Source organism: Copadichromis virginalis, unplaced genomic scaffold, assembly GCF_057382275.1.
Source record: "Copadichromis virginalis isolate Kocher_CV1m ecotype Utaka unplaced genomic scaffold, C_Virginalis_male_GT1.1 unmapped_scaffold_1, whole genome shotgun sequence".
NCBI classification, from domain to species: Eukaryota; Metazoa; Chordata; class Actinopteri; order Cichliformes; family Cichlidae; genus Copadichromis; species Copadichromis virginalis.
The window spans coordinates 5,257,179-5,280,884 of NW_028188589.1; the positions used below are offsets into that span (position 1 = coordinate 5,257,179).

General features: G+C 43.7%; 1 protein-coding gene and 1 long non-coding RNA gene across 2 annotated transcripts; both read right to left on the reverse strand.

Moving 5' to 3' along the window:
* Positions 1-572: 572 nt before the first annotated feature.
* LOC146679635 (uncharacterized) lies at positions 573-1,175 on the reverse strand. The gene is made up of 2 exons (XR_014918649.1): positions 1,044-1,175; positions 573-895 (listed from the first exon to the last, which is right to left on the reverse strand). It is a non-coding gene; the product is annotated as an uncharacterized LOC146679635 (long non-coding RNA).
* Positions 1,176-7,690: 6,515 nt separating this feature from the next.
* On the reverse strand, positions 7,691-19,429 carry LOC146679636 (protein NLRC3-like). The gene is made up of 8 exons (XM_085450355.1): positions 18,897-19,429; positions 17,545-17,674; positions 17,188-17,289; positions 16,117-16,195; positions 15,769-15,955; positions 13,846-15,640; positions 13,179-13,352; positions 7,691-7,883 (listed from the first exon to the last, which is right to left on the reverse strand). Exons 2-8 carry the CDS (start codon positions 17,661-17,663, stop codon positions 7,691-7,693), a joined length of 2,649 nt encoding a protein of 882 aa, XP_085306481.1. The 5' UTR covers positions 17,664-17,674; positions 18,897-19,429.
* Between the last annotated feature and the right edge of the window lie 4,277 nt (positions 19,430-23,706).

A 23,706-nucleotide genomic window follows, 5' to 3' on the forward strand; every position in this document is an offset into this window, starting at 1 on the left:
TATATAATCCATACTAATGATGAAGGAGCTGAGCTCACAGTCCATTGTTCATTCAGTGAACTACTCAGTTTATTTTGGGCCTCAGAAATGCTCACTCTGTTTGTACATCACTGTCAGCAATAGACTCATTCTGCTGTGTGGACAGGAACACATGTGACATCACTTCCTGTTTGTTTGTGACTGAAGAGGAAGAAGTTTACAAGGAATCATTTAGAAGAGTTTCAAACATCAACTGATTGAATCCATGAATCTGAAAACGTGTTTGTGAGTGAAAGAGACAGACATGTACAGACTGAACTATCTGTTCAACAGTCAGAGTGTTTCTGTAACAGGAGACACTCTTTACACTCCACTCAGCACAGGGACACTGAGGAACCAGGAGACCAGAACATAAACCCAGGATAAAGAGTTTGAGTGAATGTGGTGTTGAAGGTGTGGAGGTGGATCAGAGTGTCAGAGGAGACTCTGTAGAAGGACAGAGTGCCAGCAGGACAGTCCACATACACTGCTGCTCTGTTAGAGACAGAGGAGGAGGAGGAGGAGGAGGAGGAGGAGATGGATGTGTCTCTGTAATTGTGCCTGACATAACGAGGACCATCATCAGAGCAGAACAGACTCCAGGACTGATCATTGTATCCAAACAAACAGTCAGCACTGTTTCCTTTCCTTCTGATGCTTCTGTAACTCACTGATATAAAAACGTTTCCTCTCCACTCGACCTCCCAGTAACAGCGACCAGTCAGACCATTTCTACACAGCAGCTGATAAACATCAAATCTGTCTGGATGATCAGGATATGACTGAACCTCCTCCACATGTGTCACCTTCCTGTTGTTGTCAGACAGTTGGAGCTCTGTGTGCACTGTGTTTGTGTCGATTGTGAGTTGACAGGAATCTGATGGAGAGAACAAACACAATCCAGCTGCAGTTATTGATCCATCATCTGTTCATTGATTGACACTTTGATGATGACTCCTGACATGATGAAGATGGTTGAATGTGTGCTGCTTTGTTTTCATGAATCCCATTAAAAACACACTTACACTTCCTCAGACCTGGTCTCAACCATCGGACTCCAGCAGGCTCCACCCTGAAAGGAGGAGGGGGGTCAGAGCAGCACAGTCAGCATGCACACATGGACATTACATGGCTCTCACACACACACTGTTACACACTGAGCTCAAAGCTCGGCTCCACTGTTTTATTCAAAGAAATCTACATTTATTTATCAGCACATTTAAAAACAGCTTGAGCCAAAGTGCTGCACAGAGTAGAGAGAAAATAGGAAACATACACAGTAATGACTATAAAGACTGGTCAGGATTGAAAGCTACAGAGTACAAATGTGTTTCCAACCGGCTTTTAAAAATGTCCAGTGTTGGTGACGACCTGATGTGAAGGGCGACTGTTCCAGAGTTTGGCTGCAGCCATCGATAAAGCTCACCTCTGTTTTTACGTCTAGTTCTGGTCAGAAGCTGCTTATCTGCAGACCTGAGGGCTCCACTTGGATTCTTTTGTTAAAGAGAGATAAGATGGAGCCAATCCATTCACAGATTTAAAGACAACCAGATCTGGAAGTGGATTCTACCACGTACTGGTAACCAGTGGAAAAAGCTGGTGATGGGTCGTCTAGCACAGACCCACCGCTGGAACCAGACAATTGATGAGGGAGAGAACTGTGACAGCGCCGTTCCTTCACTTGACCTCAGTCGCTCTCGTCTGCTCCCTCGTAACACTGCTCTTTATTGAGCTTACATGAATATGCACAAGTTCATTATGACGTCTTACACAGGTATGAACAAAGAGTACCAGTCTGTGCATAGTGTGTGTGTGTGTGTGTGTGTGTGTGTGTGTGTGTCTGTGTGTGTGTGTGTGTGTTCCAGATGTGACCCTGTGACCCCAAAGCTGGTGCTAAGAGTCCAGCGGTCCCCCTAACAAAGGGCTCTTATACTTAACCAGACACAGAGTAGGTGTCCTCCTACACCAGGGGTCTCAAACTCGCGGCCCGCGGGCCAATTGCGGCCCGCAGGACGATAGTTTTTGGCCCCACCTTAATATGAAAATGTAATGTTAGTTTGATAATGTATGACACTTTACAGTGTTGTGGGCGGAGCTGAATTAACCCACCAATCAGGGTGGGATATGGATCTCAGGGGACACCAGCCGGGCTTGATGCAAGCAGGGAAACATTTCTCAGTGAGTCAAAGTTCCAGCAGCGTTGCCCTGGAGTGTTTCTTTCTTTCCTGTGCCTGGCTGGCTTCCTCCTTTCTATTGGGCAAACGCCGACATTCGCCCCAGCGCGCTGCGTTCACAACACTTCAAAAACAGTTGTTTTTTTAAGTTGCTGCCCAGCGGGACATTATACGTATATAGATTTATACACACGTCAGTGGGATTTAAAGTTATTTTTCCACAGAGAGAGATCTCATATTAACTCTCACAGTGATGCGTAGGCGGCGGGATAAAAGAAAAGTCATGAACTCAATGCAGCCCAATTTAGTCTGCAGTCACATAGCGACACCTGTTCATCGGCAACAACAGTCCCCGGTAACCCGGACTAATTATAGGGTCGCACCGTAATTTGTGGCTCCATGTTTTTATTTGCATCACTCCGTTTGCATTGCAGCAAACATGAACATTACATATATTTCAATATAATGTAAAAGCAGTCAAAACAACTAACATCAGAAACAGCTGATGTTATTTGTTATATGTCACGGTGTCATTTCCGCTTCTTTCTCCTGTAACAACAGCCCGGCGCCGTGAGCAGTCGCCTTTTTTGCGCTCGCTATCCCTGCACTTTCTACCATCTGCAAACGCCACGGTGTTCGTGTCGTCATGAAAGACATGAACATCGAGCGTAAAAACAAAGGAGACTGCTACCGGCTTTTTATCTGCCGATCGCCGTGCTACGGTTGCAAGAAAAAGAAGCAGAAATGACGTTCTCTACGCGTTGAGACGTTCCCCGTCCGTCGGCTAAACGCTTGATTGAAACTTCAATGCGACAGTGACACCAAGTAGAATTATAAATGTCACATAGCCCCAAACATGTCTTTTTCAAAGCCTGCGGTGAAGAGAAAGGTTGGTGATGAGCACCGACAATTTCAGGAAAAGTGGGAAATGCAATATTTCTTTGTTGAGCACAGGGGCACCCCGACCTGTCTTATTTGCACAGAGAAAGTTGCGCTGCACAAGGAATACAATTTGAAACGTCATTACACAACTAGACATGCTGAGCTGGATGCAAAATACCAGGGAGACGAGAGAGCGAACCGGGTTGCCAGTCTTAAAACAGATCTACTGAGGCAGCAAGATTTCTCCAAGAAAGCAACCAAAGAGAATAATGCAGCAGTCGGAGCCACGTGGTTAGTGAGATGATTGCTAAAGCAGGGAAGCCATTCACAGAAGGTGCATTTGTCTAAAAGTGCATATTGCAGGCTGCAAATATAGTCTGTCCGGGAAAGAAAGGTCAGTTTAGCAACATCAGCCTTTCTGCCAACACCGCAGCAGATCGCATTTCTGACCTGTCAAGTGACATTTATGACCAACTGTGTGAGAAAGCCAAATGTTTCAGTGTATACTCAGTCGCTCTTGATGAGACCACAGACATCACCGACACTGCCCAGCTCCCAATGTATGTCCGTGGTGTTGATGACAGTTTTGAAGTGATGGAGGAGCTGCTCACAGTAATTCCAATGCATGGCCAGACCACCGCTCAGCAGATATTTACAAGCTGTGTGATGCCATTGAGAATGTTGGTTTGCCATGGAAGAGGTTTGTTGGAATAACAACAGATGGAGCGCCATCAATGACAGGGAGGAAACATGGACTGGTGGCACAAAACAAACTGGAAGAGGAAGGCGTGGAGGAGGCCATTGCTCTGCACTGCATCATCCATCAGCAGGTCCTTTGCAGCAAATGCCTGAAGTTTGACAATGTGATGTCTATTGTTGTGAAATGCATCAACCAAATCAGATCCAGGGGCTTAAAGCACCGAAGGTTCTGTGCTTTTTTAGAGGAAATGGAGTCAGAATATGGGGATGTGCTCGACTTCACTGAGGTACGTTGGCTCAGCGGGGGAAATGTATTAAAGAGACTTTTTGAGTTGAGAGCAGAAGTGAAGCCTTCATGGAGAAGGATGGAGTTAGTGTTCCTGTGCTAACTGATCCCAAATGGCTCATGGACTCAGCTTTTCTTGTTGATATGACACATGAGCTTAATGTACTGAACAAGACGTTACAAGGCCAGGGGCAACTTGTCAGTGCTGCCTATGACAACGTGAGAGCATTCTCCACAAAACTTGCGCTCTGGAAAGCTCAGCTCTCTCAGACAAACCTTTGCCATTTCCCAGCATGCAAGGCACTCGTGGATGCAGGCACACCATTCAGTGCTGACGAGTATGTTGATGTCATTTTGAGGCTACAGGAGGAATTTGATCACAGATTTGCTGACTTCAAGACACACAGAGCCACCTTTCACATTTTTGCGGACCCCTTCTCCTTTGATGTGCAAGATGCCCCTTCTGTGCTTCAAATGGAGCTCATTGAGCTGCAGTGCAACTCTGAACTCAAAGCAAAGTTCAGGGAGGTGAGTGGAAAAGCAGACAAGCTTGGACAATTTTTGAGAGACTTGAGCCCTAGTTTCCCTCGGCTTTCCCGAATGTTCAAGCGGACCATGTGCCTTTTTGGTAGCACATACTTGTGCCAAAAGCTCTTCTCCACTTTGAACTTCAATAAGTCCAAGTACAGGTCCAGACTTACGGATGATCATCTTCAAGACATACTGAGGGTCGCAACTGCTTCCACCCTCAGGCCAAATCTGGCTCGGCTATGCTGCCAGGTCTCTAGCAGCAAGGAGTAGGCAAGAGAAGCCATGTTCAGAAGAACAGTTCATTTTCTACAGTGTTCCATTCATGTTCAGAAGAAGGTTATAGAACTGTTAATACAGACATTTCAATCTAAATACAGCAGCTATAGAAGACTGAAAGAAAAACACAAGTTCACTGACTAAAAATATCTTATTATTGTTTTATTTATGTATTACAGATTGATTTATTTTCTTATTAATTCTTAATTTGTTTATTCATTTTTCATATTTTGTGTTAAAAAATAAAAATAAAGAGATTTGAGAAGATTGGAATTTTTTAACCATGCCTTTCTTGTGGAAAACCTAATGCGGCCCAGCCTCACCCAGACTCTGCCTGCAGCGGCCCCCAGCTAAATTGAGTTTGAGACCTCTGTCCTACACCATAAATCAGTAAGAGAGGGTACGACCTCTCTCATGGCCCCAAGTGGTGTGTGCATGCCAGAGCACTCTGGAAGGCACACAGAGTCTTTACAGACTACTAAGGATCAAACCTCTATCATCATGCAATCGATTATACAACTCTAAGCATATATGAGTAAATATTTCTAAGCATAAATGACAATCAACAATATAAACCTTACAGCTGGTTTTAATAACAGAATTCATTTGTTTCTCAAATGAGAAAGAGCTATCGAGAAACACTCCTAAATCTTTAGTTCTGAACTTTTCCAGTGGGCCAAGGTCAACATTATTAGATAATGCTAAATAGGCTGCCGTTATTAACTAATGCTAATTTGACATGAATTAGCATTATGCACTAATGCTAACACTTACTTTTTTTAACAATGTGAGTAGCTAATGCTAACACTATTTCCCTTAACTTTATAACAATGTGAACGGCTAATGCTAACACTCTTTTTCCTAGCATTACAACATCTGAGCTGCTAATGCTAAGTAGGCTGCCATTAGCACCTACGTCTAATTTAAGGCAAATACGCATTAGAACCTAATGCTCATATCGTTTTCCTTTGCTTTATAACAATGTGAGCAGCTACTGCTAAATAGCATTAGCTAATAACAGCAGTCTAATTTAATGCAAGTTAGCCCCATTTGCATTACAACAATGTGAGGAGTTAACGCTAAGTATGCTGCCATTAGTGGCTAATTCTAATTAGGGGTGAATAAATATTACCAGCTAATGCTAATATCGTATTCTCTTCCCTTTTAACAATGTGAGCAGCTAGTGCTAGGTAGGCTGATGCTAGCAGCTAATGCTAAAGCTAATTTAATGTGAATTAGCATCACATTAGTGAGGAGTTAATGCTAAGTAGACTGCCATTAGCAACACAGGGGCACCACAGGGGACTGTCCTCTCCCCCTTCCTCTTCACCCTCTACACCACAGACTTCAGCCACTGCACAGAGACCTGCCATCTTCAGAAGTTTTCTGATGACTCTGCGGTGGTTGGATGCATCAGCAGGGATGATGAGACAGAGTACCGGGCTGTGGTCGACTCCTTTGTCACGTGGTGTGAGCAGAATCATCTGCAGCTCAACGTGGCAAAGACCAAGGAACTGATCGTGGACTTCAGGAAGACCAGGAAACACTTGACCCCTGTTTCAATCCAGGGGGTCAGTGTTGACATTGTGGAGGACTATAAATACCTTGGAGTACACATTGACAATAAACTGGACTGGGCTAAAAACACCACAGCACTTTACAGGAAGGGCCAGAGTCGTCTCTATTTTTTGAGGCGACTGAGGTCCTTCAACATCTGCCAGAAAATGCTGAGGATTTTCTATGAGTCTGTGGTGGCCAGTGCGATCCTCTATGCTGTTGCATGCTGGGGGAGCAGGCTGAGGGTCGCAGATGCCAACAGACTTAATAAACTAATCCGTAAGGCCAGCAATGTTGTGGGGATGGAGCTGGACTCCCTCAAGGTGGTGTCGGAGAGGCGGATGCTGTCCAAGATAAAGACAATGTTGGATAACACCTCCCACCCACTCCATGACATGTTGGTCAGTCACAGGAGCTCGTTCAGTGAGAGACTGAGATTACCAAAAAGCACCACTGAACGACACAGGAAATCATTCCTGCCTGTGGCCATCTCCCTGTACAACGCATCCACTTAACACACTGTTTGCTGCTACAGCTACACATGTTTCTTTTCCAAATATTTATTTATAAGTAACTTATGTATGTATGTATGTATGTATGTATGTATGTATGTATGTATGTATTGTACTATTCTTAGTTAGCGTATTGTCTGTCTTGTCTTAATGTTGGTTTAAAATGGAGCACTGTAACAAAAAATAATTTCCCCCAGGGATCAATAAAGTATTCTGATTCTGATTCTGATTAGCGGCTAATTCAAATTAGGGGTGAATAATTATTAGTAGCTAATGCTAATATCGTTTTCTCTTCCCTTTTAACAATGTGAACAACTAGTGCTAGGTAGGCTGATGCTAGCAGCTAATGCTAATTTGACGTGAATTAGCATTATATTAGTGAGGAGTTAATGCTAAGTAGGCTGCCATTAGTGGCTAATGCTAATTTTAGATGAAAAAGCATTAGCAGCTAATGCTCATATTGTTTTCCTTTGCTTTGTAAGAATGACAGCAGCTAATGATACGAAGTCTACCATTATTAACTATTGTTAATTTGATGTAAATTAGCATTATCTGATAATGGTAACCCTTTTCCCCTGCATTATAACGATGTCAGGAGTTAATGCTAACTAGGCTGCCATTAGGGGCTAACTCTAATTAGGTGAATAATTATTAGAAAATATTCCTGCATGTGTGATTGTTCATGTGTCATCTGCAGGAAACAAACAGGAAGTGAGTGAAAGACACAGGAAATGTTTCCAGCTCTTCCTCCTCTATCAGATTTTCTCTCCATACCTGAGAGTGTCCAGTCTCCAGCCTGGATTCTTCAGTCCAGCCGAGAGCAGCTTCATTCCTGAGGGACCTGGATGATTGTAGCTCAGGTCCAGCTCTCTCAGATGGGAGGGGTTGGAGGTCAGAGCTGAGGCCAGAGAAGTACAGCTTTTCTCTGTGATCAGACAGCCTGACAGACTGCAGACACACAAAACAACAATCTATCTGTCAACAGTTGTTTTCTCTTTGTCACAATAACATCTATCCATTTACATCCATCCATTGTAACTTTATTTATAAGTGACAATACCCAACAGACAACAACAGTCATCTGAAGCTGTTTAACAGTGTAAGGTAACCGCCTCCACTCTGAGCAGCACTTGGTGATGGTGGGAAGAAGAACTCCCTTTGACACAAAGATCCTCCCAGTGAAAACAGGCTCCAGGAGGAGCATCTACCATGACTGGTTGCAGGGTGAGGGGAAAGAAGAGATGAGCTCAGAGAGACAAGAACAAAACAGAGAGACAAAAGTTAAGGACATGCAGTAGTGACATATAAAAGCATCAGGAGTGAAAAGAGGGGAGAAGAAAGCAGAGCATCATGGGAAGTCCACCAACAGCCTGAGCCTATAGCAGCATAACTAAGGGATGGTTCAGGGTCACCTGATCCAGCTCGAACTATAAGCTTTATCAAAAAGGAAAGTTTGAAGCTGATCTTCAAAGTAGAGAGGGTGTCTGTCTCCTGAACTCAAACTGGGAGCTGCTGCCACACCCAGTCCAACATAGCCAGGCTTTCTTTGCTGCTTTGATAAAACCTCAAATCCCAGTCAGAGATGATGAGCATCATCACAATGATGATCATTTCTCTGTAACCCAGGCTTTCTGCTTCAGGATCTGTGCACGCTCACAGAACAAGGAGACCTTTAAACATCATTTCACTAAATGGATGGACTGAGCTCAGCCTACAGATGAACTGGTGCCAGAGATCATAAAGAACATCAAACAGTCAAATTCAACACTTTAAGGGAAATATGAGATTAATGCTGCAGACAATCATGAACCTGCTGAATTCATGAACATCAAGAATGCAGCGAGTGGTAAAATAAAGATTTGACCTCAGTGTGCTCAGTGTTCCTGTCTATTCCTAACATATTCCTAACATGATAGCTGCACTTTAGAGCTCTAAAACTGGAACTGACACATGTTTAAACTCTACATGTTACTCAGTACATTCAGTTCTGACACTCGCCCACAGTCCAACAAAGGAAACATGGAGATCACATCAGTTTGTCACCAAAGTCTAATTATTAGGGCAACTTAACCTGTTATAATCTCGTTAACTCATTAACTGATTAACGTCAGCAATTATTTTAATCACAGTTTTTAAAATCATGATTATTGTGAAAGTGCTCACTGGCTCTGAATATAAAAGCCATGGGTCACAGGAGGGATGTTGATCAGTGCTGGCTTGAAATGGGCGTCATTATGCGTCTCAGCCAATGGGAGCATTGAGGGTGGGCCTAATACTACTGCAGCGCTCACATGACCCGGGACAGAAAGAAAGGGGCGGGGACAGAAACATGGAGACAGGTACAGATCTTTGACATGTTCATTTTAAACTGTTCCAGGAGGCAGTGTTGATACAACTAAAGTTATCTGTTGTTGAAGAAGTCGGTCTGAGGAACGTTCTTAGGATCAACAAATGACGGCATGTATGAGCCTCAAGACGCAGCATCACAAGAAGAACACATGAGCTGTAGAAAAAGGAGAGACTACGAAAGCCACGGCGTTACAACATGAACCAGCTGTTGGTCTCTCTGGAGACTACTGGGCGTGGCTGTGTAACCATGGTTACCTGGGAGTTACAGAAACGTGCAGAACATGTGATTCATGTTGCACAGCAGTGGGACATTTGAAATACAGTCAGCACACTCAGTACAGATAGTGCATCAAATATGATGCTGCTGCCAGACGTCTGCCTTTGAACACGTCCCTGCATCGCGCACAACACCAAGGTTGCCATGGCAATCACAGCTAACAGGGACAAAGTGCACAGCTGGAAGCCTGCAGGTATATTTAACATGATGTATTTCTCAGTGTCCTGTCTGTGTGTGAGAGACAAACAGCCTCTGTATGTGTGTGTAAATACAGCATGAATATGTAGAGGACATGTTTGTGGATATAAGTAAATGAAAGCTCTGCGTCATTTGAATCTTTGACTCTTGTTTCTGTTGCAGGTCTGTGACTGAACTTCTGGGAGGAGAAACGTTGGTTTCATGCTCTGTGATTCTGTGTTTTGTCATCTCTCTCAGGTGATGGAGAGCTCAGATGATGACCCCGCCTACGTGGTCAAATTCAAGTCTACATTCAGAACAGACCTGGAGACACGCAAGCAAAATGCCAACATTGTATATGTGAAAACTGCTGCTGGAGCCAGATTCAAGGAGCTCAAGTGTTTACCCAGATCTTACTGAACTCACTGCAGGAACAGAGGGTTGTTGGAGGGAAACCTGTGGAAGCAACAACATCCGAGCCACCAGAGAAGAAGTTGGCCCTGTTGGTGCTTCATCAGAGTGTGAACAGGAGGAAGACTCAGCTGAGAACAGTGTGGTGGATACAGAGCAGAGCCCACCATCAGTACAGAGGCCTGTCCATTAGAGTGCTGCTCCAACATGCAGCACATGTACTTGGCCACAGCTGCAACATCTGTACCTGTGAAAGCTTCTTCTCTGTTGCTGCTCATATTGTGCAGAAGAAGAGAGTTTCTTTATCATCAGAAAATGTCAATGAGCTTGTGAGTCTTAGCAGCTGGCTCGGTGCAGAGGAGGAAGAACATGTCAAGTCAGAGGAAGATAAATGCAGTTCATGTTGTCAACTCAACCTGGACTGTTGAAAGAGTTTTTCTTTGTCTGGTTTCTGACTGAGATTCTCCAAAGGAAATCCAGCACAAACACACACTTCACACACTCAAAGTCCTGCACAGTAAATGAGCTGATGAGCGTTTGTGCTGCTGCCTGATAACAGAACAATAGTTCTGCTGCTTCCTGTTCTGCAAACACACATTTATAAATGTTCACTTGCTGTTGATCAAAGGTATGTTGGTGGCTCTGGACGCTGAGGGAACTTTGTAAAAAACTAGATCAAATGTTAACGTCCTGGCAGAGGCAAAGAACTTTGATTTGATATTTGATTAGATTCATGTTTCAGCTCAGACTGACAGAAATATTTGAACTGCTGCTGTGTTAAAGGGAACACTGCTGTTAGAAAGCACCTGATCTGTTTCTGCACACTGAATGTTGCACTTCTCACACTGCAGTACTATTAAAATAAGTACACAATGCACTACTTTTGAACTCATGATTGAATGTTGCTGTAACAAAGCCATTAATGTGATTCAAAGTGTTCATGGTTTCCCAGCACAACAAATGATTGCACAAGTGTGACTGATCCACTTTCTAATGTGTGTGTAGCCCACACTGTGTGTCACTGTGTCACAGGTGAGTCTGTGTGTCCAGGTTCTATGAGGACAACAGGATATAGTGACTGAGTCCAGCAGCTTAAAGCCTGACTCCATCCTCCATTTAAATAACTCACAGCAACAACTGAATAGCTTTGCCTTTGTGTAGCTGACACTTCATTTTAATGTCCTTCTATTCTGGTTCATCTGGTCTCAGTTTCTATAAGCACACAGGTTTCATCAGGACTCTATGACCTCAGTAATCTTTGCTGGGCCTTAATGCTCTGAACAAAGCTGCACAGCACAAGACTAAATAGAAATGAATCAGTCTTTCATTCTCACTGCTGTTTGACTTCAGCTCTCAATGTCCCATCATAACCCATGGAAAGAATTACTGTCCATCCAGGCTGCTGAACATGAAGCTGAAGAAGGTGGAGTATTGTGAGGGCTGATGGAGATGATGATGAATCCAGGAGCAGTGGGTGGATGGCAGCATCAGCATGAAGGATCAGTGTGAGAACACATCATCATCCACAAAGGAAACCAGTCTGAGTGTCTGACGCTCTTGTTAGAAAGACGCAGTCCCAGCAGTTAGCTTGTCTGCTAGTTAGCTGAGAGCTAACTCACTTGTACATTGAATACCAAACTGTGTAAACCAGGGGTGTCAAACATATGGCCCGTGGGCCAAATCCAGCCCTTGAGATAATTTCATATGTCAAATATTGATGAATTTTCAGGCTTGCTGATAATCAATGTGAGCACGGCTGAGATGTTATTCTGATGAGCAAACCATGTGGCCAAACACTTTCAGAGACAGACTGGGATCATACCATTATGTGAAAGAGGACGGAAATGTCCCATAGACAGCAAGGGTAGTGGTAGAGACCAGTACACAGAGAAATGGGAGCTGTACTGAAATGCAAGCATGTCAGGAAAGAGTGAAAAGGCAAAATGAGCAGCATCTGGCTGCATTTCAGTGATATTGGAGACCACAAATCTGAGTGCAACATTTATACAGGAGATATACAGGAGACGCTGAGAGCAGAACCGATAAAATTAGGAGCTGGCTAAAGTGAGACCCATTTTTATTTCCACCCATTTTCCACTGTGGAGGACAAAAGGTTTCAAACTGGTCCAGGTCTTAAACCTCACGTGTTCTTCCTAATAGCAGTAAATGGATAGAAATAAGGCTTTTATGAAAACACTGAATAAAACTTGCTGCCTTTAAAACGACTAAATGTACAGTTCAGTATTGAATACTACATAAAATAAACTATATATAAAGTGTGTCTGAATGGCAGAGATGCAGAAATATGTGCATGTAGCACAGAGCCACGGCTCAGTGTCTGAATGAGTCTCACAGACCTGAATGTGCTGTTGAAGCCATTTATAATTATAACGTAATTCTTTACTCGTTTGATCTGCTCCTTACCACAAGCCACCAGACGTAGAAGGTTTTGGACTTTTAACTATATTTTCTGAAGTTTTACAACTTTTCTTACTGTTAAAAACCTCGTTATGGCCGTTCATGCTGTACAAAGTAATTAGACATGTGTGGTATCTACAGAAACGTCAGGATCTCAGCTAAAAGTTCACAAAACCATCTCAACAACCACCAAACAGCTGAAACAGCAGGTGAACAGATCACACAAAAAAGATGTAAACACAAATCCCCCTGATCATCTGTTTTTTAAACATGAAGTGTAGTTTTGGACGTTCATTTACTGCTGGTTCAGTGAATTTTGGTTGGACAGTGATGAAACCTGCAGTCTCAGAATCTGTGAGAAGTCTGCTTTCAGCACGCAACAGCATTGTTGTGTTGTGTGGATCCACCTCTGCAAACTCATCACTGTTTCACCATCATGTTTCTACTTAGACAATAACAAAGGAAGCAGTTCCCAGGAACTACTTCCTGTCTTGTTAACATAAGAGTATGTTGCCCTTCAAAACACCTCCACTTCTCCTCTTATTAGAGGACTGCCTTATTATTAATCTGCTAATTCTGTCAGTTGATGAAAGAAAAATGCTTGATCTCACCTGAGAGTTTCCAGTGTACAGCGTGGACTCTTCAGTCCTTCAGACAGAAGCTTCACGCCTGAATCCTTCAGGTTAATGTTACTCAGGTCCAGCTGTCTCAGATTAGAGGTCTGAGAGCTGAGACCTGAGGCCAGAGCTTCACAGCTTCTCTCTGACAGGTCACAGTGACTCAGTCTGAAAAATAACAGATAAACAATTACAAAAATAAAACACTTATGTTGAAGTGTAATGAGATACTATTATATTTAGCAATATTTCATCTTGTTTTGTCAGGAAACTGAGCACTGATGCAGAGCAACATGTGGAGAGAATCAGAGGAGAAGAAGTGAAGAGAGAACAGCAGTAAAACAACACTGAATTGTTCAGTGTGCTTTTGATATCAACAGAATGTGTCAAATTTCTTTATTTTGTATTTGTTTTAGTAGAATTGATGATTATCACTTAGATAACAACCACAGGCCAGGTCTAAATTGCACTTTGGTGACAGTTACACCCAGAAATATTTCAGAAACGTGGACAATTTGTGCTCCATTGTATTCAGTATTGAACAAACTGAGTACCGATGACCACTTAATATTTTTGATATTTTATTTGAGTTGTTCCACCTGATCTGTGTTAACTAGAATAAACATTTAAAAGCTAAAGCTATGATCACATATTTACTTACAGAGCTTTGTTGGAGGCTTTGACCACTGGCAGCAGCCTCAGAAGAGCCTCCTCTGAAGCAGAGTATTTCTGCAGGTCAAACACATCCAGATCTTTTTCTGATGACAGTAAGATGAAGACCAGAGCTGACCACTGAGCAGGAGACAGTTTATCTGTGGAGAGACGTCCTGATCTCAGGGACTGTTGGATCTCCTCCACTAGAGAACGATCATTCAGTTCATTCAGACAGTGGAACAGATTGATGCTTTTCTCTGCAGACAGATTCTCACTGAGCTTCTTCTTGATGTACTGGACTGTTTTCTTATTGTACTGTGAGCTGCTTCCTGTCTGTGTCAGCAGACCTCGTAGGAGACTCTGATTAGTCTGCAGTGAAAGACCCAGGAGGAAGCGGAGGAACACGTCCAGGTGTCCATTTGGACTCTGTAAGGCCTTGTCCACAGCACACTGGTGGAGAGACTCTTTTTTTCTAAAAAAACTAGACCGCTTGGATGTTGTTTGTTGTTGTTCCAGCAGATTGAGTCCAGAGTTGATGAAGGTCAGATGGACATGAAGAGCAGCCAGAAACTCCTGAACACTCAGATGGATGAAGCAGAACACCTTGTCCTGGTACAGTCCTCTCTCCTCTTTAAAGATCTGTGTGAACACTCCTGAGTACACTGAGGCTGCTCTGATATCGATGCCACACTCTGTCAGGTCTGATTCATAGAAGATCAGGTTTCCTTTCTGCAGCTGATCAAAAGCCAGTTTTCCCAGAGACTCCATCATCTTCCTGCTCTCTGGACTCCAGTGTGGATCTGTCTCAGCTCCTCCATCATACTTGACCTTCTTCACTTTGGCCTGAACCACCAGGAAGTGGATGTACATCTCAGTCAGGGTCTTGGGCAGCTGTCCTCCCTCTCTGGTTTCCAGCACATCCTCCAGAACTGTAGCAGTGATCCAGCAGAAGACTGGGATGTGGCACATGATGTGGAGGCTTCGAGCTTTCTTGATGTGGGAGATGATCCTGCTGGCCTGCTTCTTATCTCTGAATCTCTTCCTGAAGTACTCCTCCTTCTGTGGGTCAGTGAACCCTCTGACCTCTGTCACCATGCCAACACAGTCAGGAGGGATCTGATTGGCTGCTGCAGGTCGTGTGGTTATCCAGAGGCGAGCAGAGGGAAGCAGTTTCCCCCTGATGAGGTTTATCAGCAGCACATCCACTGAGGTGGACTTTCTAGGGTCAGTTAGGATTGTAGTTTTGTGGAAGTCCAGAGGAAGTCGACACTCATCCAGACCATCAAAGATGAACACAACCTGGAAGTCTTCAAAGCTGCAGATTCCTGCTTCTTTGGTTTCAGTAAAGAAGTGATGAACAAGTCCCACCAAGCTGAACTTTTCCTCTTTCAGCACATTCAGCTCTCTGAAAGTGAATGGAAATATGAACTGGATGTCCTGGTTGGCTTTGTCTTCAGCCCAGTCCAGGCTGTGTTTCTGTGTTAAGACTGTTTTCCCAATGCCAGCCACCCCCTTTGTCAGCACTGTTCTGATTGGTTCATCTCTTCCAGGTGAGGCTTTAAAGATGTCTTCTTGTCTGATGGTTGTTTCTGGTCTGTCTGGTTTCCTGGATGCTGTTTCAATCTGTCTGACCTCATGTTCATCATTGACCTCTGCAGTCCCTCCCTCTGTGATGTAGAGCTCTGTGTAGATCTGATTCAGGAGGGTTGGGTTTCCTGCTTTAGCGATGCCCTCAAACACACACTGGAACTTCTTCTTCAGGGTGGATTTAAGGTTACGATGACAAACTGGAGCTTGAAGTTCTGAATGAGAAGAAAAATAAACACTCAATTCCAAAAAGAACTAATCTTTAAAACATGTTGCTCCATCTTCCATCTCTGGAAAATGTTCATTTATCCAGCAGCTTAAATCTTTAGATAAATCCTCTTACTGCTCTGCAGACGGTCAGCCAGCTCCTCCTGCTTCATTCTCCTCAGGAAGTCCACTGTGATCTTCACAAACGCCTCTCTGCTGCTGCTCCTCTGACTCTCTAAGCATTCTGGGTAACCTGGACTCAGAACCTTCTGGATCTTCTTCAGCTCGTTCTTCACAAAAGTGATGATGTTGTCCTCCAGCAGCTGGAACAGAATATTTATGAATGAGCCAATCAGACTGAAATCATGGAGCCAAACATCAGATCCATGTTGGACACACTGACGATCCACTGGTCTACAAAGAGCAGCATGGAGATGACTGTGAACAGAACAGATGTAACAGTAGTTGTTGTACATGTACAGACCATAAATATGGAGTCCAGCTGTGTTTGATGCTGCTGGGCAGACTGACCACTGGGAACCTCTGAGCTCTGCTGCTCCACTCTGTGGAGGAACCATGAAGGATTAGATCAACACAGGATAAAGATCCAGGAGTTTCTGCTCAAATAACTTCATCTGAATCAAGTCTGTCAAGTTTTAAACTCTCAGATTGTGAACATATCAGTAATTTTCAGTCTGTTTTCATGGACGTCCTTTCAGTGGTGATGTCAGGGATGATTTTGAAGAAGCTCATCAAACTGAACCATCAGCAGATCACTGCTCCAAAACCAGAACATGATCCCAGTCTCCCTCCACCACCAGAACACCAGCTTTACTAACGTGGTAGATCAGTGTAGTACAGATCAATAACTGATGAGTCATTTGATCAAAATCACTGAGTGCTTCACGTCTGACCCTCTGATGCTTCTGTAGACATTTTGCATATTTAATGAATGTCTGACAGTTTTACATTCATTCTATGAACACAGTGGAAATGTTGTGTTATAGTCTCCATGTTGTTTCCAGCATCATAAATTCTTAAGTTCAGAAAATTAGATTCTTTCTTCACAGCTGAAAAACAACAACATTTATTCTCTATTGAAATCTGCATCGTCCACTCCAAAGGTCACAATCTGAAGGTAACATCTGGTTTTGTTCCCTGTGGTTAACTCTGAGCATCAGTATGGTGGGATTTATCCACTACATCCACACCACTGTGGTTCAGTGTTGTCCTGATGGAGTAACAGCAGCCAGTATGATCCAGGCTTTAGCTGCTGGGTCTCTGTGTGACCTCTCAGACTGTTTAACAGATCAGACACAAAGAGAATCAGAGCAGCTCTGTTCTTTAAAGACAAACATGAACCCACTCAGGTCACACTTTCCCCACAGATATGAGCATCACTGTCCTCAAACAGCAAATGACCAAGTCGAACATTTGGATCTTTTCTCTTTCATTGTTTTCTTTTTAATGAATCTTTGTAACAATCTGAGGATGTTTCAGGTCATATTTATCCAGGAAACACAAACATGTAAAGGAGTCATCACAGCTCTCTGACCTCGTTGCTCCAGGTTCACCACTGAAGTCTGGATTTAGCTCTTTGGACCGGTCACTCCTCACAGACGGACAGCTGGACCCTGCAGACTGTGACCTCTGACCTCTGCAGACACAAACATGATTGAAGCAGCTGTGATCACACAGACTGCAGATAATGCAGCTGTTTCCTGTCAGTAACATCCTCTTAGATTAGAGTTCAGCTTTTTACAGGAAAACTGGACAAAACTGATTTTTGTTACAAACTCATTTTCATTTCCTCTCAGCTCACAAACACAGTCAGACAATCAACCAGAGTCAACACTGATTATAATGTCAGTGCAGAATTATTTCTGTTACTCAGTGAGTTCAGCTCTCTGACCTCGTTGCTCCAGGTTCACCACTGAAGTCTGGATTTCGATCTTTGGACCGGTCACTCCTCACAGACGGACAGCTGGACCCTGCAGACTCTGCTCTGTCCTCCTCTTCCTCCATCATCATCTTCAGTCAGTCTGAGAGGTAAACCACAAACACTCAGTGAGTTCACATTAACAGGAGGAACTGAGTTACAGTCGCTGACCTCTGACCTGTCATGTGACCTAGAAACCAGTAGGATCTCAGTCATGAGGCTTGCTTCATTTATGGGAGGAGCTGAAAATGATGACGTCCGAAGCCTCGCTGCCCGGCTGTACCACGTGACTGGTTCAGGAAGCGGTTCGAACTTTGCCGCGAGCTATGACAGCGATATAAACCCCTCAGACAAAATGTGGGCGTTTGATGGAGAGTTGCGGTTAGTGAGAGTTAGAGACAGTTTAGAAAAAAAAAATCGCCTACGACCTGCCACAGTGGAGAAACTGTTTCTTTTTAACAAAAACCAATGATGTGTCCCCTAAACACTCATCACTGTCCTTGCCTCAATGTTACAAAAGCACAACCACTGTCCACACCTCACCTCACAGTATATGATCATTTCCATTTTAGGCATTTCCAAATAATCATGTTCCATACTGCCAGTATAAATATACACAGTACACTGCATCACTACAATATACATGTTTTACACACTCCTTTTGTTGTTGACATTTACAGGCTGTGTGCAAAAAAGGCCACACTCTTCAAATTCATGCCAACTAATATTTTTACGTCCAGTAGGTGTCCTACTAGAGCAAATGAAGCTTCATGAAGCTTCGCGTTGGGGTGAACCAATTGGATGAAAAGCTTCAGTGCTTCATGGGGCTTCATCTGCCCATCACTAGCTTTAACCTCACTCTGGGTTCTTGGCTAGCTTAGTGTTAGCTTAGTGTTAGCATGCTGTGTGCTAGCTCAGCGTCAGAGCTCTGCAGGTGTCTCGTGTGTAAATATTAATCACAGTGACAGTAAAGGAGGTAAAGGGCTGTGACGTCATCACGTACGCTGCGTCCTCTGTGGGCTCTGAGTGAACTCAAAGTACAAACTACAAGTACACAAACACGAACGTAGCTCAGAGTGGCGGACACACTCGGCCTCGTTGGTCCAGCTGTGAGTCCGTTACCGTGAACTATGGAGCGGCAGATTTGTGCTGAACTAAGCTGCACACAGCTGATGTTAGCCAGGAAACATTACACACTGACTTTAATGGAGAGACCGGAAATACAAACACACACAGTTTGTTGTGTGAAGAAATCAAACACGAGCTGAACAAACAGTAAAGTTCCTAAAGACAAACTGTTAAAGGAGGAAACAAAGCAAACTTACAGTTTCTTCACACACCAACAACAAGCTCCACTCCACGAAGTTCAGGAAGTGAAAGAAAACTTTGAGCAGGAAGGAAACACCCAAAGAGACGTTTGAGGACAATCAGGAGCATTGGAACACTGTGCTGCGTTCAGTTGCACCTCGGAAACTCCAAACCTCTGGCAGGCTGTGATTTATTTCTGCTGGTTTTCCTGTTTGAAGCACAAACATCCGTCATCAATTTGTTGTTGTTCTTCCTGCAGCGTTTAAATATTTCAGCACTGAACTGATGTTTCTTCAAAGCTCATTTCAACCTGTTGAAGTCATGAATGAAAGTGCAGACTGAGAGTGGATCACATGATGTTTGAGGTGTGTCATGTGACATGTTCAGTGTTGTCACACATGTCTAGATTGTCCCTGATATCATAACTGCTCAAACACTGATGATTATATTTGAAGAATTATTCCTGATGGCAGCAAAGTTTGAATGGAGCTCTCTGTCTGTGCTGATTTGTCGCCCTCTGGAGGTCAAAGCACAAACTGCATGATGTCACTGTAACCACCACAGTGACAGGAAGTGTTTTTATGACTGAAACACTGAAATGATGCTAACGGCTGTCGTTAGGCTCACTGACAGCAGTGCTGATGTGTTCATGTCAAACACTGGCTCAGGTCAGACTCCTTCATCTTTCTCCAGCGTGAAGCCGCCCTCAGACCCACAGGAGCCCTGACCTTTGACCTCCTGACCCTAACCATTTTAGTCTTGTTGCATCTTTAAATGCAAATCCTGTGAAATGGTCAGGGGCGGCTCTAGAGAAATTTTCTTAGGGTGGCAAAATCAAAGCCTTTTCCCCCCAAACACATATGCAGGTGGTTACATGTGGTTAAAATGATTCAAATGCAGTAAGTATGCACGTTTTTCATATAAATATAGTCTATAACTTAATTATTGTCTGTAGCCCACATGATTACACACTTTAGTTACATGAAACATGTGAGTTTTGATGTTATGTACTGTACAGCCTGTATATTAAATACATATGTAGCCCAATAAGTATAAACTCCAGAAAGCTACACAACATGGGGCGCTTCATTTACAAACACAAGTCTAACTTAAGTTTCACTGTTTTTGTTAGAAAACAGTCACATTGTTGCAGCTTAAATTACACAAAATGTCAGAAATCTGCACTGTCATGAACAAACATGTAAACCTCATTTTTCATGATTTGTTGGATTCACCCTCTGAGGTCGGAAACACAACCGGACATTTGTGACTCCTTTGAGTTTACGTTTGTGTTTCACCCTCAGATTGTTTCATTTTATTTTTTCCTCCTCTTGCTTTGTTTGGTATCTTTTCAGCTCAACTGAATTTAGTTGTTTTTTCACTGACATACTGCATTAGTATTACTATTACTATTAATGTAACTATTACTGATCTGAAATCACACAAAGAACCTAAAATCCTAGCAGTATTTTTTACTGTAAAAAAACCACAGACGTGTTGGGTAAATGTTTATAACTTGAAATGCAAATATAAATTGTACATTTTGTAAACAGATACAACTATTTATCTAAAAATGCAGCCAATACACCTGCTGTTTTTTCATTTTCTACAACCATTTAAAATAGCACTCACCTTCCTTCATTTCCACAGTGTAACATCCACCCACCTGTGTAAAATCAGAAATTCCCATGGTGTTGTTCAAAATGTGCTCTGGCACAATCATAAGCATCGCTTGCTGCTGAAAACAAGAAAAAAGCCGTCCTGCTATGGGCTGAACCATTTGTTAATGTGGAGGGGGGGACACTATGGAATATATCCAGTTCTAGCATTTATATTCACTGCTGACTGTAACTACGCTCAAACTGTTAAACTTATTTTAATAAACAACACTGTCATATGCAAAACTGGGGTGGCACTTGGGGTGGCAAGGGATCATTTTAGGGTGGCACTTGCCACCCCATGCCACCCTTCTAGATCCGCCCCTGCTGATGAAGCCAACAGGTTCGCTTCATTTGCAAAAAGCAGATATGAGTTTCTGAGGCCACAGTCTTCTGTGGCAGAAGGGGAATCAGGGGAAGCCCTGGAGGAGTCCACCACCCACCAGAAACAGGTCTGAGCTCTCACTGCAGTTGTAAAGGGGCTACACAGCCCACATGAGGCTGAGGGATGCAGCCTTCTGTCAGACTGTCACTAACACAGAGAAACACCCGTGTACACTCATACTCATGGGCACATACACCAATCAACCTAACCCCACTAACTGCTCGTCTCTGGACTGTGGGAGCCAGAGAACCCAGAGAGGACCCAGACATGGGGAGAGCATGCAAACAGCTTAGATGTTGGATTTGAACCCAGAACCTTCTTGCTGTCAGGAAACAGTGCCAACCACTTTTCCACTGTGCTGCCTGTTTGACTCTGATACACCCATTTTTGAGCTCTTAAAAACAGCCCTCCACACAACAGAGACAAACCATAAAGGACTTTGTGGCTTGTAGCAACCGAAGAAAGTTTAAGGTGCAAAATAAATAGGTTGAAAGGAAAGTAATAAAGGAAACATGTAATTATAACAGTAATGTTGGCTGTGTATCACGTGTGGCATGTCATTGTGGGGCTGGCCTCTGTTGGGATTGAGAATATGTGATGGCGGGGGCAGGGTTGGTTACTGGGGTTTATCCTGATCTCCTGTTTAGTGGAACTGTGCTCCTTTGAATCCACAGCACTAACCTGGCACACACACATAAAATGCATCATTGCTACAGAGCACAGCAGGACTCATTATGAGTGGTGGGGCAGGCTGGATGGTGTTGAGGAGTCGTATCGCAGTGACATTGGCTCCCCTGCTTCACTCTCTCCTGCCCCACTAATGCAACTCACTAATCCCTCTGTCCCCTTTAGGTGGGGCTCACGCTGACAAGATAAAATAAGCTGCACGACTGGTGGGTGGGGGCTGTGCTGTCAGCCCCCCTGGGTCTGCTCCTCTGTGATCCTCAGTGGGCCAGTATGCCTCTCCTGGTAGCTCCATGGGGGATGGTGTGGTGGGTTGGTGGGTGCCATGGCGACTATGTGCGGACTTCACATTTTTGTCTGCTGTGACAGCTCCTTGATCTGGGCGGGGCCAGTGGGGTGTGGGTAGGTCCTTTGTGGGGCTTTGGACGTTGCCTGAATATTGTCAGGCAGCTGGGTGCTGTGCCTCGACCCTTTCTTCCTTTGCATTTGTGGTTTGGTGCCATAAATGCACAACATAGAAGAGCCACCTCGACGGGACAACACTCAGCGGTTCATCTGTCTCTCTTCCACAGCATGTCTTTATCCTGTCTTCCTTCTCTCACCCCAACCAATCACAGCAGATGGCCCCGCCCCTCCCTGAGCCTGGTTCTGCTGGAGGTTTCTTCCTGTTAAAAGGGAGTTTTTCCTTCCCACTGTCACCAAAGTGCTGCTCATAGGGGGTCATATTGTTGGGTTTTTCTCTGTATCTATTATTGTACGAGCTACCTTACAGTATAAAGCACCTTGAGACGACTGCTGTTGTGATTTGGTGCTGTGTAAATAAAACTGAATTGAATTAAGAAACAACTCTTAGATTCCTCACATGATTCTCCTGTATTCCTACTGGACGCCAAGGTAATATAACATGGAAGTGTGTCACAGTGCCTGGTGGCCACATGTTACCCATAAACTGTCAACCTGACCGTGCTGTAGCTACGTCCAAAGACTAGTTAAAGATTAAAGCTTTTTGGGGGGTTAAATCTGACATAAATAAAGAAAGAATAACATTAAAGTCGATTCTTTTGATCACTGTAGTTCTACTTTGAGGATATGATGTGTAAAAACCCTCAGTTGTGGCTGGTGGATCTCACATTCCTGGTCTTTGTAATTCCAGTTCAATGAAGCCTCATTTTCACCTTTTTCCAGGTAAATTTTCCCAACTGTTCTAATGTCCATGCTGTGGCATTGTCCCATCATTTGTATTTCCTGTTAATGGATTTTTAATATGGTCTGGGAAATTACTATATATGAGTAACTTCCTGTTGTATTGCAGCTTAAGGCCATTGTCACTGAAATAAAGCCCAAGTTGTAATAGTTTGCATCCAGAACGAGGAAAACGAAGAAACCCAAACACTGCTCAGTGGATGAGTCCGTCCTGGAATAAATACCAGGACAAAACTAAAAAGAAGAGCTTGTTTCCTCGAAGCAACAACAGAAAGCTCTTTGTCTCTACAGATGTTTCTGGGAAACACGTTAACAATATTTAAACATTTGTTCTTAATAAACGTTTTTACTTAATGATGCTTTATGATATTTCTATCTGACCTAATGCAGCAGCGTATCCACATGAACTCTGCAGTGTTTCTACCCAGAGGCCACCGTGGTCCTTCTTTACTAATGCTGAGGGTTTTCTCCCAGCCGTGATAGCCTTTGACAGGTAAACTGAGTCATTCCAGCCCAGTGCAAAAATAACCTCCCTGTCTGCTCTTAACTTCACGCATCGATGCTAAAACGTTGCATAACTGAACCTGCAGACTGTGATCCTGTAGCTGTCGAGGAGAGGGCTTGATGCCGTCCATCTTCTGCTCAATTAACAACGCCTGCAACCTTTTGAGCCTTGGTCCTGCTACAGTCACAAATATAACATCATCACTCTTTATTTGATCCACTACACTGCTGTCATTTCTCTGTTATGGCCCCACAAGGTCACTGAATTCTGTCATTCTTCTCCAATCCATGGTTTTCAGTCACTGGTGGGCAACATTACTCTACCACGACTGCAAACAGTGGACAGTTGGTAGGTAGTCCTGCAGGACGCCTGTCTCGAGCCAAGGCTACTTG